Source organism: Thamnophis sirtalis, unplaced genomic scaffold (genome assembly GCF_051295495.1).
Source record: "Thamnophis sirtalis isolate CommonGarterSnake01/CBP01778 unplaced genomic scaffold, rThaSir2_p1.2 scaffold_13, whole genome shotgun sequence".
In the NCBI taxonomy this organism is placed as follows: Eukaryota; Metazoa; Chordata; class Lepidosauria; order Squamata; family Natricidae; genus Thamnophis; species Thamnophis sirtalis.
In genome coordinates this window covers 724,158-740,805 of record NW_028261393.1, presented here as the reverse complement: position 1 = coordinate 740,805, position 16,648 = coordinate 724,158, and the positions used below count along the sequence as shown (strand labels likewise).

Sequence of the window (16,648 nt, the reverse complement as noted above, 5' to 3'; positions counted from 1 at the left end):
AGGAACCTGGAGGGACCCTTTGGGGTTCAGGGTTCGATGCATTTCGCGCAGCAGGTCGATATCAGAAGTGCATCCAGGGGCCAAACCAGAGGAACGAGCAGACCCCTGCCTGGAGTAAGGCAAAACGGTTCTCAACGGTGGCCACTCTGCACATGCTCGGAAAGGCTTGAGCACCCCTGGATTGGCTTCAGAATTTTGCCTCGTGGGGTTTAGGCAGCAGTGCGGGGGGGGGGATCAGATTGTGGAGCAGGGAGAGAATTGGAAGAGACTGAGAATGGAGGGAAGGAAGGAAGGAAGGAAGGAAGGAAGGAAGGAAGGAAGGAAGGAGGGAGGGAGGGAGGGAGGGAGGGAGGGAGGGAGGGAAGGAGACAAATGGTTTGGGTCGAGAACAGGAGCCAGCAAAGGCTGGAGTGAAACTTTGGGGAAAGGAGGAGGGGAAGAGAGGGGGAAGGAGCTGGGATGGAGGGGAGGAGGAGGAAGCCTGGGGCGCAGAGCGAGGGAGCCCAGCCGGAGCCTGGAAGGGCCGAAGTTGCAAGTCAGTCTCGCGCGGCCGAGGTGGGGCTTGGCGGGGCGAGGACTCTGCAGATTTCGGCGGGGGCGGGAGGGGCGCCGGAGCGCAGGGAAGCGGCGAGAGGCTCGCGGGCTGAAGATGGGGAAGGGAAGCAGGAGGAGCTCCGCGGCTGGTGGGTGGGGCTCGGAAGGAGCCGAAGGTAGGGCTGCCCTGCGCCTGTGGGTCGGCGGGTGGGCGCTCGGCTGGTTGGACGGGGACGCGCCAGGAGGGGAGCGCAGCCGGGGGGTCTTGGCCGGAGCTCCGGCATCCCCGGCCAGCAGGATGCAGGAGAGAGGTGGGTTGCCATAGCAACGGGAGGCGGGCGGGCGGGCAGGGGACCGCGGAGGACGGACGGGCGCCGGGAGAGCAGCCCGGGGTGGACGGGGCCGGGGCGCGGGGGGCCGGCATGGGCGAGGGGATCCCCGCCTGCGGGCTCCTCTACGACACCTCCTTGCTGCTGCAGTTCTGCAACGGTGAGTGGAAGCGCCGCCGCAGCCCCGATTCCGCAGTCAGCCGCCCGGGGTCCCTGGGGAGGGAGAGGCCCCGCCCGGGCAGGAGAGCCCCCACCACCAGGCGCCCGGAGCCCGGCCGGGGAAGGGGGGCGGGGGCAGCCGGGGCAAAATTGGGCTGCTCAGCGCCCGGATAATCGCGGTCGGCCGTCCCGCCGCAGGCAGGTGGGGGGGGGGGCGCTCCTGCCCGCTAGCCGAGCTCGGCGCCCGAAGGAGCAGCCCGAGCCTCGCCCTGCCGCCCCTCCTTCCGATCCCCTCGCAGGTTCTCGGAAAGGCCCAGAGGGGCAAGGCGGGGCGGAGGTCGACCCATCATAGCGGCCACAACGGCCGTGCAGAATTCCCACTTGCCCCAGGGAAGATCCGCGGGCCGGGAGGGGGGGGCAGGAAGCGCCAGCTGACACCACCCCCCCCCCCCGCGCCCACCTGCCTTCTCTGCATGCTCAGAGGGCGTTTGCTCTTCCCAAGCAGGCTTAGGATGGCGTCAGCCTCCAGGGATTATGGAGGGGCACTTGGGGACAATTCCAGCCCCCTCCTCACAGCCCTGGGAGCTAGGCCAGCCGGCAAAGGGGGCAGGCCCAGACCAGGGGATAATCCTAGCCCAGGAGAGCTGCCCTTCTGCCGTCACTTGGAGCCTCCCCCCCCTTCAGCATCTCTTGCCAACAGCTGCCTCTTCCGCCGTCCATCCCAGGGCTGGTACTCTGCCTGGCTGCAGGACCAGCCTCTGATTGGATGCGGAGGCGGCAGCATCAGGGAAGGGATGCTAGAGCAGGCGGAGGGAGGGGCCGGCAGTGCCAGGCGAGCGGCAGCAACAGGCAGGCGGGATGGGCACGGGGCCCACCACTGCGGAAGAGAGGGAGGAAGAGGGGAGCTGTGGCTGAAGGATGCTGCCTCCTGCCCTTGATTTGTGCTCCCCTTCAGGGGTAGAGTTGGCACATCTACAGGTGTGGAGAAGCCAGTCATGGGCAGCTCCAGGTGGGCCTCCTCCCTGCTGTGGAAGCGCAGGTGGGCCAAGCGCCACTCTGGGGCTGCTTCCGACACGAAAGGCACGTGGGCAGGGAAGCCCCCTTCCCACCCCATGGCCCCTGTTGTCACGAGGGCCATTGATCTGTGAAGGACCTGACTGGGGCAGGCCTTCCACATGGCTGGACACAAAAAATGTGTCAATCTTCTTTCAGGAGAAAGGCTCCTGCCCGCCCTTGGGAGGACAGCTGGGGAGGGGGACCCGTTGCCCCCACCCCAACCCCAAGGGGGGCCTGTAGCTCTCACAGGGAGGGGGAAGTGGAGGAGGGGGGAGGGGCCCTCCTGGAGGCTCCTGCTCCTTCCGGCTTTTGCCTCCCCAGATGACCACCTGTCCGGCCTCAGCGGCATGGAGGTGGACGACCGCATCTCCTACCTGGAGCAGCGCCTGCAGCTGCAGGAGGACGAGATCCAGGTGCTGAAGGCGGCCCTGGCCGACGTCCTGCGGCGCCTGAGCACCTGTGAGGAGAACGGGCTCAGCCTCTCCAAGCGCAGACCAGACAAAGGTATCCGGAGCGGGGAGGGGCTGCGGGACGGGCCCCTGCAAGTCCCGGAGTGCCCAGAGGTCCGGGCCCCAAAGGGCAACCAGGGTTGGGGGGACTTAATGGGGGGCAGGAGACCAGGGAGGCAGGGGTCGCGGAGCCTCGGTCCTCCCCCCGGACCCTCAGTCCTGTCCTGTCTCTCCTGCAGTGTACCAGCTGCTGCGGGGGCTGCCCTCCAGGCCCACCCTGAGCAATGGGGCCGTCCCACACAGGAGAGGCTACGCCACCTCCCCCTCGTCCCCCAAGAGGGAACTCCTTCCTGGAAAAAGGTGAGGATGCACTGGTCCACCAGGGGGCGCTGCCCCTTTTAGGAAGCGGGGAGGGGAGGGGGAATCGCATCAGGATGAGGGTTGCTGCTGCGTTCTACATCCATCCTGCTCTTTTGCACCTGGATCAGAAAGGGATTTCTAGTATCAGGCAGAAACGTGAGGTCTATGTCAGCAGTCTTGGCTCCTCTTAAGGCTGTCTGCCTAAGGGGGAACTGATAAAAGTCTTTCAATGGTTTTTTTGTGGGGGGGGGAAGCATTCGGAAGGGTCTAAATCCCCCCCCCCAGAATTGACATGCACAGAAATACAATCCATGCGAACTCAGGACTTCCTGCATTCCTTGCTGATGAAAAATAAGGCGACGTTGTTGAGTTGCAGGTTGCCAAATGCAATATTGCTGCCCTCAATATGCACAAATGTTCTAATCCAGTGTTTCTCAACCTTGGCCACTTGAAGATGTCCGGACTTCAACTCCCAGAATTCCCCAGCCAGCGGATGCTGGCTGGGGAACTCTGGGAGTTGAAGTCCGGACATCTTCAAGTGGACAAGGTTGAGAAACACTGTCCTAACCACTGCTGGGGAATTCTGGGAGTTGAAGTCCGGACATCTTCAAGTTGACAAGGTTGAGAAACACTGTCCTAACCACTGCTGGGGAATTCTGGGAGTTGAAGTCCGGACATCTTCAAGTGGACAAGGTTGAGAAACACTGTCCTAACCACTGCTGGGGAATTCTGGGAGTTGAAGTCCGGACATCTTCAAGTGGCCAAGGTTGAGAAACACTGTTCTAATTCCTCAAGAGTCCCCATCAGACAGTGCAGGTAGACCTCGATTTATGACCACAATTGAGCCCAATATTTCTGTTGCTAAGCAAGACAGTCGTTAAGTGAGTTTTGCCCCCTTCTACAACCTTTCTTTCCACGGCTGTTAAGTGAACCGCCGCAGTTTTTAAGTCAGTCCACTCCGGTCGTTAAGTGAATCGGGCTTCCTCCGGTGACTTTGCTTGTTAGAAGGTCACAAAAGGGGATCATATGATCCAGGACACTGTGACCGTCATAACTGTGAGTCAGTTGCCAACGTCTGAATTTCGTTCTCGTGACCACAGGAATGTTGCAGCGGTCATAAGTGTGGGAAATGGCCACGAATGGTTTTTTTTTCCAGTGTAACTTCAAAGGTCACTGAATGAACCATTGTGGTTTACCCCTATTCTTTTTTTTTAAGAGGCATTGTGGTTCACAAATGGAGTTTAGGTTTGCCAGGCAGGTGAGCCAAGGCTAAGGAAAACCCGATTTGAAGAGATTTATGGGGAGTCTCCTAGGAGGACGGGCCCCCCAGGAACTCAGAAAAAGCCAGAAACTTTTGCACGAGTCACGCAGGCGCCTCGCCCAACCTGGCTGTACCTTAGAGACAGCCTGATGCTCTCCCACTCTGGCTCTGGGGATGCGCAGAGCACAAACAACCCTCCCTGCTCAGGAGCCGTCCCTTAATTCTGGCATTTTCTCCCTCGGTGGGTGAGAAAAAGTAGGCGTTGCTTGAAAACTTGGGACTCCATGGAGGGAGTGATGTGCTTCCTGCCCCCAACACTTCGGCTCCCTCTGAGGGAAGCGTAGAAACCGCAGGGGAAACCCTCAAGTTGCTAGTTCTCAAGGTCCCTCTGAATGAAACCGTTAGCAATAGTTAGGCTTATATAGCGCTTCCTAGGGCTTTCAGCCCTCTCTAAGCGGTTTACAGAGTCAGCATATCGCCCCCAACAACAATCCGGGTCCTCATTTCACCCACCTCGGAAGGATGGAAGGCTGAGTCAACCCTGAGCCTGGTGGGATTTGAACAGCCAAACTGCTGAACTGCAGTGCTGCATTTAACCACTGTGCCACCTCGGCTCAAACCGCTTGCATTTAGCCAGTGAAAGAGCCCTTCATCCTAATGGTGGGAAGGGGGGCTCAGCCAGACACTCCCCAAGGGCCCCCAAAGTCTTGTCCCGAGAGAGAATTCTTTGGAAGGGGCCTTGTTTCAAATGTCCTTTCTTCATTGAAATGGCTCCTGGGGGCTACGAAGGGGGCCTGTTGAGTCCCAGAGGGAGATGCTCTGCTTCCTGGAAGGACAAAGCAGACTTTCCAACCCTTTAAGACGGGTGGACTTCAACTCCCAGAACTCCCCAGCCAGCTTTGAATTCTGGGAGTTGAAGTCCACCCGTCTTAAAAGGAAATTCTGCACCAAGAGAAGCAATAAAGCAAGGGATTTAAAGAATGACGTTTTATATTGGCCATCTCTGGTGGCTCTGGTTAGATCTTGGGATGAACCATTTTTTTCATGATGGGGGGACGGGGGGGTAGAAAACCATACCTTTACCTCTTCATAGCACACGTGGTGGTGGTGGGAGGGGAACAGCAGATCACCCCTCCAGGGTGGTCAGTGGCTCAGGGGCTGCCTCTTGACTCTCCGTGGGATCGTGACATGGCTCCTGACCCCCATTTCACCCCCTGCCGCCGCTCTCTGCTTCCTGTGCCGCCCCCCACCCCACCTGCTTCTGCTGTGATGCTAACTTCTCCAGGGGGCCACCGAGGGGCCCGGGTGCTGAGGAACCTCCCCTCGTCTCCGTTAGCGCCCAGGGCCTACGTGAGGCTGCGTCCCCAAAGGGCAGCGGGTGAACCCCGAAGGCGCCCTTTAAGTTGGGGGGCAGGGAGGCCTTCGGCTTTGCTTGACCGGCCTGAGTCAACCAGACTGATCAGCCCTCCCCCCCAGCATTGTCCTTGCCCCTGCTTCCAGCCCCCCAGGAGAAACCGGGGGGGGGCTGCAGTCCTCTTCTGCAGTAGGCTTGGGGCAAAGGGGCCCCCTGGCCTGGGGGAGGAAAGGGGGCGGCCCTCGGTGGCTTGAACCCTTGCAGCCCAAACTAGCTCTGCGAAGCCTTCCTCTCCCAAGGGCCCCCAAGCGAAGGGCCCCACCCCTCTCTCCTGCCCGGCTGCTTCTGCCTTCGGCTGCTTCGGCTGCTGCTGGGACCCCCCCACGGCTTCTCCTGCGGCTCCGGCCCCTCTTCCGAAGGAGTTTTCCTCTCTCGCGTGGCACTTCCGCCTTATTATCTGGCCTGCTGCATCTGCTTCCGCCTGGCTTTCTCCTCCTCCATCGCCCGTTCCCCAGCTGGCTCCCTCACCCCGCTGCTGCCCTCCCCGCCTTCTCTGGCTCTCTCGCTCAGGCTCTCTCTCCTACAGCGGGCATAGTAGCTGCCCCTCCCCGGAGCGCCCCGCCTCGCTCAAGCGCGAGAGTTTCAAGGACCAGAGGAGCCGCACCACTTCCTCCAGCAGCTCCTGCAGCGGGAAACGCGAAGGGTATGTCTGAACCGGCCACGCCCAGCCCACCACCCTCACTGCGTGCCCGCCACCATCGCCCCCTCCCCACTGCCACTCCAAGGTGGAACCAGTGTGCAAAGCTGTTTGGACTCTGCCAGGCCCCTTTGATCTGAGGGCTCCTTCGGGCTCCCTGAGCTTGGCTGTTTTCTTGCAGGCGTTTCATGACCCAACTAGGGAACGTCATCAGTGCTAAATTATACCCCACCCCCTTGTAGTACTGATGAGGGTATTTAGTTGGGTCATGAAACGTCTGCACGAAAACAACCGAGCTCAGGGGCCGTCATTTCAACCTGGATTACAAATATTCTCTTTTATGGGTCCATTTAATGCAGTGTTTCTCAACCTTGGCAACTTGAAGATGCCCGGACTTCAACTCCCAGAATTCCCCAGCCAGCATTCGCTGGCTGGGGAATTCTGGGAGTTGAAGTCCGGACATCTTCAAGTTGCCAAGGTTGAGAAACACTGATTTAATGTGCCCGGATCCACAATGCAGCCCAGGAAAGTATGCAGAAAATTAGACAGGCAGAAAGAGAGAAGCTGGTTCCTCTCTCCTGTCCACCGTCTCCATGCAAGAGGCAGCCCCCCCCCTCCAGCAGCACCTCAATTCACACACACACACACACACACAATGCTGTGAATCTCGCCTGTGTGAGGGACCCCCGTTTCTCCAGGGAAACCCATGCAGGAATGGAGCAGGGCAGCCTGGGGAGATCCTGCGGGTGACTTCGAAGCCCCCCGGCCATTCCTGGAGGCAAAGACAGCCCTCGCTTCCCCCTCTCCCTCCCGCCCTCCTACCTGCACCTACAGGCGGCTCTTTCTAGGGCCGGAACGGACGCAACGCCCGTCCGGGTCTGGCAAAGGCCTTCAGGTCCAGCCCCGAGGCAGACCTCCGGCTTGGGCACCGGCCAGGCTCCCTGGGGTCTCTTCGGGCAACGCGGAGCTCACCGTCGGCTTCGGAGCCGCGGCCTGAGCAGCTCGAGCGCCCCGACGAGCCTGCCGGGCGGAGGAGCTCCCGGGAGGGCGGCTCCTGGGCCCCGTCGGGATCGTCCTTTCCCGGAAGCCCGCGTTCCTCCCCCGGGCGGAGCCGCCCCGCGCGCGCCTGGCCTTGAAGGAGCGCCGCCGGCCCGCCGCAGTCAGAACAGAGCGCCCAGCATGCGGAAGGCGGCCCGGACCGAGAGCCCCAGGTAGGGCAGAGGGCAGCCGCCGGCCACGCTCCCCCCGCGCGGCCCGAGAGCCTCCCCGCAGCCCGGCTCGGCGCTGCCCTCCCGGCCCAGGAGAGCCGGACGCGGCGGGGCGCCCGCCTTCCGGGTTGCCGGCCGGAGGGCCCGGGAGAGCCGGCGGGGAGAGAGATGAAACCCCCGCCGAGGTCGGGCAGGATCCCTGCAAAGGACCGCCGGGCGGGGGCGCGGCTTCCTTGGAGCGGCCGTGCAGGTGCGGAGCCGGGCGTCCCCCCCCCGAGGAACAGAGACGCCCCCCGTGTGCCTAGGAGGGGGGGGGGAAGAGGCCCGCTACACTTTCTGCAAAAGGCGGCGTGGGGCAGGGGGAACTTTGCCCGGCCTCCCCGGGACTTTCGGGCTTGGCGGCCGGACCGCTTCGGCCTGCGAGATGTTCGTTGGCTGAGCGCGGGGCGGGAAGGGGGAGAAGGGGGCTGCGAGGCTTCTTCCTTGGGGGTTCTGGGCGATGCTTCCGGGCTTTTATCGGGGCGCTCAGCCGCCTCCCCCCCCCCCCGAACTGCCACGAGAGCTCGGGCGTCCTTTCTCTCCCGGCCCTTCGCGGCGGTCTGGAGCTGCAGGGAAGCGCTGCTCCTTTTCCTGCCCCAGCGGCCTCTCCCCGGGGGGCGGGAGGGGGGTCCTGTTGCAGCCCCAGCGGCCGCCAACGGGCCGGAGCGGCTTCCTCCCCGCTGTGCTTGGGCAGCGTCGCCACTGCGCGCCTCCTCGGACTCAAGCTGGCTTCCCCTGCCATGGGCTCGGGGTCTTCTGATGGGTCGCTGGGGGCAGCGCAGGGAGGCCTTCATATGGGGAGGGGTCCAGCACTTGGGGCTAAGACGGGCGGGAAGGAGGGAGTGAAGGATTGGCGGGGAAAGGAAGACCCCGAAGCGATCCTCTTTCAGGCGAGTATCCGTGTGTCTTTGGGGGGGGGGGAGTGGAAGGGGTCTGTCTCCCTTTGGGGGAGGCTTGTGGGTGGCTGAAGGGTCATCCAGGGTCAGCTAATGAGATGTGTGGGGGTTATTTCGCCTCCCCCTGCCCCCCCCTTTCTTATTTTCCCCCAACTACTTTCTCTCCCTCCCGCTAGCAAACCCAAGGAAGCCATCTTCAATGCTGGTGAGTGGATGTGGCCATGGTAGATTTGGGGAGGGGGGGGCTCTGGCTTATTTAAGTGGGCCAGAGGAAGAAACCCCCCAGGAGGAGGACACGTCTGCATTGTCCCTGTGGTCAGACCGTTTCCAAAGAGGGAGGTGCAGACCCACCCTAAAGCCGGCATTGCCCCTCCTCCTGTGCAGGGTGTCCCTTGGGACCCCACATGCGGACGGGGCACCTGCTTGCCCTGCAGGCCACCCTTGGGGGAGGGTGGGGGGGGGCATCCTGAGAGCTGGGAGTTTGCTTGGCTTTTGCGAGGGGAGGGGGGGCAACTGTCTTACCTGGCCCCTCTTCTGCCCCGCAGAGGATGGTTACGTGAAAATGTTCCTCCGGGGACGCCCCATCCCCATGTTTGTCCCCGATGCGGTGGTGGCCACTTACAGCCTGGACGCCAAGCTGGAGCTGCCCCACAAGAAGCTGAAGCTGGACTGGGTGTATCCTGCTCACGGCTGGGTCCCCCGGGGCGGAGGGGGGCTGGGCCCCAAAGGCTGGCTCCTCCGGGCAGAGTCCCCTGGTGCTTCCCCTTGACCGCCAGCCGCAGATACGGGTACCGGGGCCGCGACTGCCGGGCCAACCTTTTCCTGCTGCCCACGGGAGAGATCGTCTACTTCGTGGCCGCCGTGGCCGTCCTTTACAATGTGGAGGAGCAGCGGCAGCGCCACTACCTGGGCCACACCGACGATATCAAGTGGTAGGAGAGGCCCTGGGGACCCTGGCTGCCCTGCCCCCCCTCCTCACCCCATTTGCTGGGCAGAGGGACACACACAGGGGCGGGGAGGGGGGAGAAGCAGTGCCAATTTAGGGGAGGACGAGGGCACCACACCAGAATTGGGGAAGAGGGGGTTGGCTAAGGAAAGGTGGAGGAGGTGGGGGGGCACAATTTCTCTGCAATGGGAGCCTCCCCCCCCCCCGCTGTCCTAGGAAACTGGGGGAGGGGCTGCCCTTTGGAGTGTAACCTGGGCCCTTCGCTCTCTCCCGCAGTTTGACGGTGCATCCAGATATGGTGACCGTAGCAACCGGACAGGTGGCCGGGACCTCAAAGGACGGCAAGGTGGGGGAGACGGCCTAAAGAAAGGCTCAGGGGAGGGGGCGGTCCCTAGAGAGCGAGGGAGAAAACTGCCCCCCCCCTCCTCCTTCAGAGCTGAACGGCTGCCACCTGAGTTGCACCAGGTGGTGCTTTGGGTGGGAAGGGCCCCAAATGGGAGCATTTAAAAGTGGGCATGGGCTGGCAGTCCCCCCCCTACGCCCCCCCCCCCAGCCTCTTCTGCCGTTTGCAGAGCCCGGAGCCCCACAGGGCCTGTGTTTGCTTGTTGTGGAAAGTCAGTGGGGCTCTATGGGAACGTCCCCTCTTTCTCCCCCGGGACAAACGCCGCATCCATTGACAACGAGATGCACAAGCCGCCTTTGCCTTCTCGGAGGAAATGCCTTTGGCCTCAAGGTGCCCCCCCCCCCCCCCCCCCCCCCCCCCGTCTCCCACAGGTGATGCCGCCCCAAGTGCGCATCTGGGACTCCGTGAGCCTCAACACCCTCCACGTCCTGGGGCCTGGACCTTTCGACCGAGCGGTCACCTGTGTGGGATTCTCCAAGTCTGTGCGTGAGAGCCCCTCCAAGGGGACCTCCCGGGACCCCCTCCCCCCTCCCGATGTGGCCAGATTAAAAGGCGGCCCGTCCTTGGTTGGGAACAGCCTTGGATGCTTTAAGATGGGAGGACTTCCACTCCCAGAATCCCCCAGCCAGCCAAGCCGGGGCACGTCCGGCTGGGGGATTCTGGGAGTGGAAGCCTACAAGTGATCCTAGTTGCCAAGTGTGGGGGACCCTGGGCGAAAGGGCAGAGCTGCCTCCCTGCCCACCTGCCCTCTCTCTCTCTCCCCTGCCCAGAACGGGGGTGGCCTCCTGTGTGCCGTGGACGACTCCAACGACCACGTTCTCTCCGTCTGGGACTGGCAGAAGGAGCAGAAGCTGGCGGACGTGAAGGTTTGCTCCTCCCCCTCCCTTGCACCGCAATCCGGCACGCGTGTTCCACGCCTGACACCCCCGCCTTCCTTCCTCCCTCCCCTCCCAAGTGTTCCAACGAGTCCGTCCTGGCCGCCACCTTCCACCCCACGGAGCCCACCCTCCTCATCACCTGCGGCAAGTCCCACATCCACTTCTGGAGCCTGGAAGGAGGCAGCCTCAGCAAACGGCAGGGCATCTTTGAGGTGAGAGCAAGGGCAGAAGGGGGGCGGGGGGGGGGACGGCAGGCGGTGGCTCCCCTGCCCTCCGTGCCGCGTCCACCGGCGTCCAAGGGCCTCCGGCCACAGAGCTTCCCAGAAATAAGCAGCCTCTCTTAGCTGGAGTAACGGCGGGTTGGAAGTTAGAACTCTGGGAAATGTAGGCCCTGACCAGCCCCCCCCTCCCAACCCCTGGGGGGCTTCCCTCTTGCCTCCCGTTTCCCTCCTATCAGAAGCAGCTGAGATTTAGGCTTTACACATTTTGCTTCAGACCTATGACATGTAAGTCCTCAACTTACAACACTTCATTCAGTCACCTTCCAAGATTTCAACAGCACTGAAAAAAGTGTCTTAACGGCTGTTTTCATACTTAACGGCCGTTGCAGCGTCACTCTGCAATCAGGTGATCAAAACCTAGATGTTTGGCGACTGACTCACATTTATGACGGTCACAGTGTCCCAGAGTCACGTGATCCCCTTTTACGACCTTCGGACAAGCAAAATCCATGGGGAAGCCAGGTTCCCTTAACAACTGTGCTACTAATCTAACAACCACAGTGATTCACTTAACGGTGATGGCAAGAAAGGTCATAAAATGAGACAAAACTCATTGAACAACTGTCTGGCTTAGCAACAGGAGGTTTGGGCCCGATGGTAGTCATAAGTCGAGGACTAGCTGCAATTCAGCAGTGAGGGATTGCGATGGCTTGTTATCCCCGCACAAAGGCCTGAGGGGGATATTTGGCTGGGGGGCTCTGAGGTTTTCCTCTGGGGGCTCATTCCTTCCCCCCCCCCACTTTCTCTGCAGAAACACGAGAAGCCCAAGTATGTTCTGTGCGTGGCCTTCACGGAGAACGGGGACACGGTGACCGGCGACTCGGGGGGCAACCTCTACATCTGGGGCAAAGGTCTGTTGCTCGGAGGGCTTCCTCCCCAAGTACGGACTTTGCATAAACCAGGGTTTGTTTATGCAGGGTTTGCTGGTGAAATCCCTGTTGGCTTGGCTCATGCAAGCCACGATGGGCAGATTAACCATTAAAATCATGCAAACCAGTCTAGGCTGCTGGGTTCCTGGTCTCCGCAAGCCAGGATGATGGAGACTAAACTCCTGCCAGAAGCCATGTTGGTTTACGGCAGGGCCCTTCAACCGTGGGAACTCTTAAGACCCGTGGACTTCACTTCCCAGAATCCAGGGCTAGCTGGAGAACTCTCAGAGCCAAAGTCCATAGTTCCCACGAGTGAGGGGCCCTGCCAGAAGCCGCGATGGGGCAGGAGGCAGAGCCCCACAGCTGGTGCTCCGGGTGGGCGAGTGGGCCCTGCCTAAATGCCTGCCGTGTGTCACTGTTGCCCTTCGTTGGCAGGGGGCAACCGGATCTGCCATGCGGTGCCAGGCGCCCACGAGGGGGGCATCTTCGGCCTCTGTGTGCTGCGGAATGGGACCATCCTGACGGGGGGCGGCCGGGATCGCCGGGTGGTGCTTTGGGGACGGGACTACCAGAAGCTGCAGGAGAACGAGGTGAGAAGGACCGAGAGGAAGGGCCAGCAGGCTCAAAACGGCAAGAGACGCTTGGCTTCAGCCTCGAAACGAGGGAGGGGAGTGCTCGCTCTCCACAGCCTTTCCGAGCCCAAATAGGTTCATGAGGGTCTGGGGGCTGCTAAGGGGCTTCGGGTCCCTCCGGGTGTCCCGAGGGGCTTTTTCTGTCCGGCTGCTGTTCCTAGAAATAGGATCAGTTCCTAGACTGATCAGGGGGTTGGACTAGAAGACCTCCAGGGTCCCTTCCGACTCTGCTATTCTCTGCAGGTCCCGGATGGCTTTGGGCCGGTGCGCACCATTGCGGAAGGGAAGGGCGACTCGCTCTTTGTGGGCACCACACGCAACTCCGTGCTGCACGGGTCCCTGTCAACCGGCTTCTCTCTGCTGGTGCAGGTAAGGTCTCTGCTGGGAGGGCCTGGGCACCGGGCTGCCCCCGTGGAAAGGCCGGGCCCTCAGGGTCCAGCTGAAACCCCCCCCCCTCTCCTACCAGGGACACACGGAAGAGCTTTGGGGCCTGGCCACGCACCCCACCCTGGAGCAGTTCCTGACCTGCGGCCAGGACAAGCAGGTCCACCTGTGGAGCGTGGCCTCCCACCAGCCTCTCTGGAGCAAGGGGATCGAGGTGAGCCCAGGGGCTTCTGAGGGGGCTTCTGGGGCAATGAAGACCACCCCCAAGGCTCCGGGTAGTCTGACGGCTTTTCTCTCTTCCAGGATGCGGCTCGCTCGGCTGGCTTCCACCCCAGGGGCTCGGTACTGGTGGTGGGCACCGTCACGGGCAGGTAATGGGCGCAGGGGGCAGGAGGGTGGAAGACGATCTCGGGGGGGGGGGGGGGCTTTCTGCAATGATGTGGCAATCTACTGCCCCCTGGGAGAGGGGATGGCTTGAATGGCTGCCCAAAAGAGGAATGGGGAGGGGTCTCAGGAATTTCATCCAGCTGTTGGCCCCAAACTTTGAGCTCCTGGCATGGGGCAGACTTCCTCCTCCGTCCTCCTTTCAGAAAGTCTGCTCCCTTTTTAATCTCCTGGCTCTCGTGTGCTCTCTCTGCCTTTAATAATGGGGGAGGATGCAGAGGGGCAGACAGGTGGACCAGTGTGCAGACCAGACCCTTGGGGGGGTCTGGTCTGATGTAACATCTCCCCCCCCCTCCATTCTGCTTTCAACCAGGTGGCTAGTGCTAGACACAGAGACCCGGGATCTGGTGGCCATTCACACGGACGGAGGAGAGCCCATCTCCGTGGTCAGCTTCTCCCCAGGTTGGAAAAAAGGGGGGGAGGGGGTTGCACAGGGAGGGGAACCAGAACTTGCCCACTCCAGGTGTGGCCTCGGGTGGGGCTTTGCAAAAGGGGAGGCAGCCAGGGCCCCTCCATGTCCTTCGGTATAAAGGACACAAAAGACACAAATTTGAAGGTGATTTCTTGGGCTTTGAGTTTGAGAGAGAGATGGGTGGTTTAGAAATAGGAAATGAATGAAATGCCCCACACTTTCTCTGCCCTGTTGCCCCCACTGTGCTGACACCTCCCCCCCCCTTTTTTCCCCAGACGGGAAGTACCTGGCTTTGGGGTCCCACGATAACTTTGTCTACATCTACCTGGTTTCTGAGGGTGGCAGGAAATACGGCCGGGTTGGCAAATGCTCGGTGAGTGGAGGCTGCCAGGGCGGGAGGCCTTTCCGAGTGGGGTCTTCGGGGAGGCACCAGGATGGGCTAGCGCTCATTCGAACGGGGTGCCCGGGGGCTCAGCTGGACGGCGCAGGACTGGCAGCTTCTCCTGCGGACTCACTGATGCTCGGGAAGCGGCTGCGAGTTCCAGATTCTCCTGAAAGTCCGAAAGAAGAGAAGCGCTGAGGTGAGGCTATCCTGACTTTGGGCGTCTTCCTCGCCTCAGGGACACTCCAGCTTCATCACCCACCTGGACTGGGCCCTCGACAGCAGCTGCCTGGTCACCAATTCGGGGGACTATGAGATTCTGTATTGTGAGTATCCGGAGGGCTGACCCTCCAATCCCCCCGTGTTTGAAAACTGTCCCCCCCGTCTTCACTGCTGTGTCCTTGGCTGGGATGGGGGTCCCTTCCCCCCCTTCAGCCTGAGTCAGTTGGAAGAGGAGCGGGACCTTTGTCCCTTTCCTGGCCCAACGTCCGAAGAACAGACTTTCCTCGTCTAGAGCAGTGTTTCTCAACCTTGGCAACTTGAAGATGTCCGGACTTCAACTCCCAGAATTCCCCAGCAGTGGTTAGGACAGTGTTTCTCAACCTTGGCCACTTGAAGATGTCCGGACTTCAACTCCCAGAATTCCCCAGCCAGCAAATGCTGGCTGGGGAATTCTGGGAGTTGAAGTCCGGACATCTTCAAGTGGCCAAGGTTGAGAAACACTGGTCTAGAGGCTGGCCTGGCGCTCGAAGGATGCCCACCCCAGGAACAGACCCCGCCCGATTGTCCCTTCTGTTGGCTTTGGAGAGTGGAAGGGCTCTCGTGCCGCGTGGGGCAGCCTCGGACATCTCGGAGCTTGAACGGGGCCCCTCCCTTACTGGCCCCTTCCTGCCCGCCTGAGCCAACTGGCAGCGGCCTCGGTGGAAGGGTTAATCTGGGTACCAGCCGCTTGGGGATCTCCGTGGCTGTCCGTCAGCCCGAGAGAAGCCCCTGCCGGAAACCCCCAGGCTCTTCTTCCTCTTGGAGGTGCCGGGGTCCCTTAGGGCAGGGGTCTCCGCCCTGGGCAGCTTCAACCCCCAGAATTCCTCAGCCAACAGAGACCGTAGACCCTCTCTGAGCCCCCCTGCCTGATTGCTGCTGCCTTCCTTCCCATCCCAGGGGACCCCTCCACCTGCCGGCAAATCACCAGCGCCGAGGCTGTGCGCAACCAGGAGTGGGCGACCGCCACCTGCGTGCTGGGCTTTGGGGTGTTTGGTGAGTGCAGGTGTGGGTGCCAGGAGTGTGTCTGCGCCTGGGCCAGCAGGGGGCAGCACAGACCTAACTGTACTATAACACCCCTGGGGTCCTCTCAGCTCCAGCGTCTCTTTGGGGGGGGAGGGGTCTTTTAAGGACTTTGGACATGAGAAATCCGGCCTCTTGCCCCTCTAGGGATCTGGCCAGAGGGGGCGGATGGCACCGACATCAACGCTGTGTGCCGCTCCCACGAGGGGAAGCTCCTGGCATCGGCCGACGACTTTGGCAAAGTGCACTTGTTCTCCTACCCCTGTTGCCAGCCGCGGGTAAGCATCTCTGGCGGCCCCCCCCCCCCGGACCTCTGCCGGTGCCTCTTGGGAGAGTCCCCTGGCTACCTGGGGCTTCAGGTGGGGGGCAGAGGGGGGCCCAGAAGCCTAAACGTGGCCTCTTCCCAAAGTATAAAACCAGGATATGGTTTTGAGGGGGGGGGAGGGTCCACTGGCACAGCAGAACCACCCTGACGCCCAGTGATTTCCCTCGGGGGGGGGGGCAGTTCGGTGTGGTGGTTCAGGTGCTGGCGAGTTCTAGTTCTGTCTTAGCCACGAAAGCCGCCTGGGTGGCTCTGAGCCAGACACCAGGAGGCTGGGAGTTCAGGCCCCACTTGAGGCCCAACCCACCTCGCAGGGTTGTTGTTGGGAAAAGCGGATGAGTTACTTATAAATCAATAGTTGTCATCCGATGTGCCAGGCGGAAGCGTCCGGGATGCTCTGGGACTTGAAACCCTTCTCAGCCAACTGGGGAGGAAGACTCAGACTCCCCCCACCGAGTGAAGGGCAGAGTTGGGGGCCAGGCTGCACTGTTGGGACCTCCGCCCGGGGGGTGGGAGGGGGCACAAGGCCGGCCGGCTGCCTCTTTTCCACAGAGGCTGGCAAAGCAAAGAAGCCTGACCCCTCCCTCTCTTTCCCCAGGCCCCCAGCCACACTTACAGCGGCCACAGCAGCCACGTCACCAACATCGCCTTCCTCCACGACGACAGCCTGCTGCTCTCCACCGGTGGGGTGGACACCAGTGTCCTCCAGTGGCGCCTTGTGTAGGGGGGGGGGGGAGGCGGCCAGTGGGGCTGCCTCGGTGGTGGGGCCTGGGAGGGCAGGAGGTGCAAAGGCGGGAGGGGGGGCGGGGGGTGGGGGGTTGCATCCTGTCAAGCGCTTTGGGGGAGGGGGCTGGGGGGGCTGGGGGCAGAAAGAGGCACTTAGAGAGATTGCGGGCAGCTATATTTACAGAAATCCCTATATGAATAGTGATAATATATATCTAGATGGATGTCTATATATCTATATTTAAAGGCAGAAGGTTGCACAGGCTGAGAATGTGAGGGGGTTGAGGGGAGGGGCGCAACGCTCCCCTCCAGCCAGGGCACAGCTTGGTGATCTCTTGGCCCCGGG

General features: G+C 61.6%; 1 protein-coding gene across 7 annotated transcripts; it reads left to right on the top strand.

The window, feature by feature from the left end:
- Positions 1 to 692: 692 nt before the first annotated feature.
- EML2 (EMAP like 2) lies at positions 693 to 16,306 on the top strand. 7 transcript variants are annotated; one of them, XM_087727270.1, is made up of 24 exons: positions 916 to 1,023; positions 2,400 to 2,582; positions 2,767 to 2,887; positions 6,089 to 6,205; positions 6,759 to 6,766; positions 7,341 to 7,410; positions 8,519 to 8,547; positions 8,888 to 9,017; positions 9,125 to 9,274; positions 9,565 to 9,634; positions 10,063 to 10,173; positions 10,462 to 10,557; positions 10,647 to 10,781; positions 11,602 to 11,701; positions 12,155 to 12,309; positions 12,595 to 12,720; positions 12,818 to 12,949; positions 13,039 to 13,106; positions 13,493 to 13,581; positions 13,867 to 13,964; positions 14,212 to 14,299; positions 15,132 to 15,227; positions 15,402 to 15,532; positions 16,175 to 16,306. In XM_087727270.1, exons 1-24 carry the CDS (start codon positions 957 to 959, stop codon positions 16,298 to 16,300), a joined length of 2,496 nt encoding a protein of 831 aa, XP_087583396.1. In that variant the 5' UTR covers positions 916 to 956; the 3' UTR covers positions 16,301 to 16,306. The 7 variants fall into 7 exon arrangements, with proteins under 7 accessions (XP_087583391.1, XP_087583392.1, XP_087583395.1 ...); XM_087727269.1 differs by lacking the exons at positions 6,759 to 6,766; positions 7,341 to 7,410 and adding an exon at positions 5,434 to 5,526 and having other exon boundaries at positions 915 to 1,023; XM_087727265.1 differs by lacking the exons at positions 916 to 1,023; positions 6,759 to 6,766; positions 7,341 to 7,410 and adding an exon at positions 693 to 710.
- The last annotated feature ends 342 nt before the right edge of the window (positions 16,307 to 16,648 follow it).

Excerpts from the sequence above, each read along its gene's own strand:
- EML2 (XM_087727269.1), top strand. The coding sequence starts at position 957 with ATGGGCGAGGGGATCCCCGCCTGCGGGCTCCTCTACGACACCTCCTTG. Across the intron at positions 2,583-2,766 it reads CAAGCGCAGACCAGACAAAG|TGTACCAGCTGCTGCGGGGG; the intron begins GTATCCGGAGCG and ends TCTCTCCTGCAG. Across the intron at positions 8,548-8,887 it reads GGAAGCCATCTTCAATGCTG|AGGATGGTTACGTGAAAATG; the intron begins GTGAGTGGATGT and ends TCTGCCCCGCAG.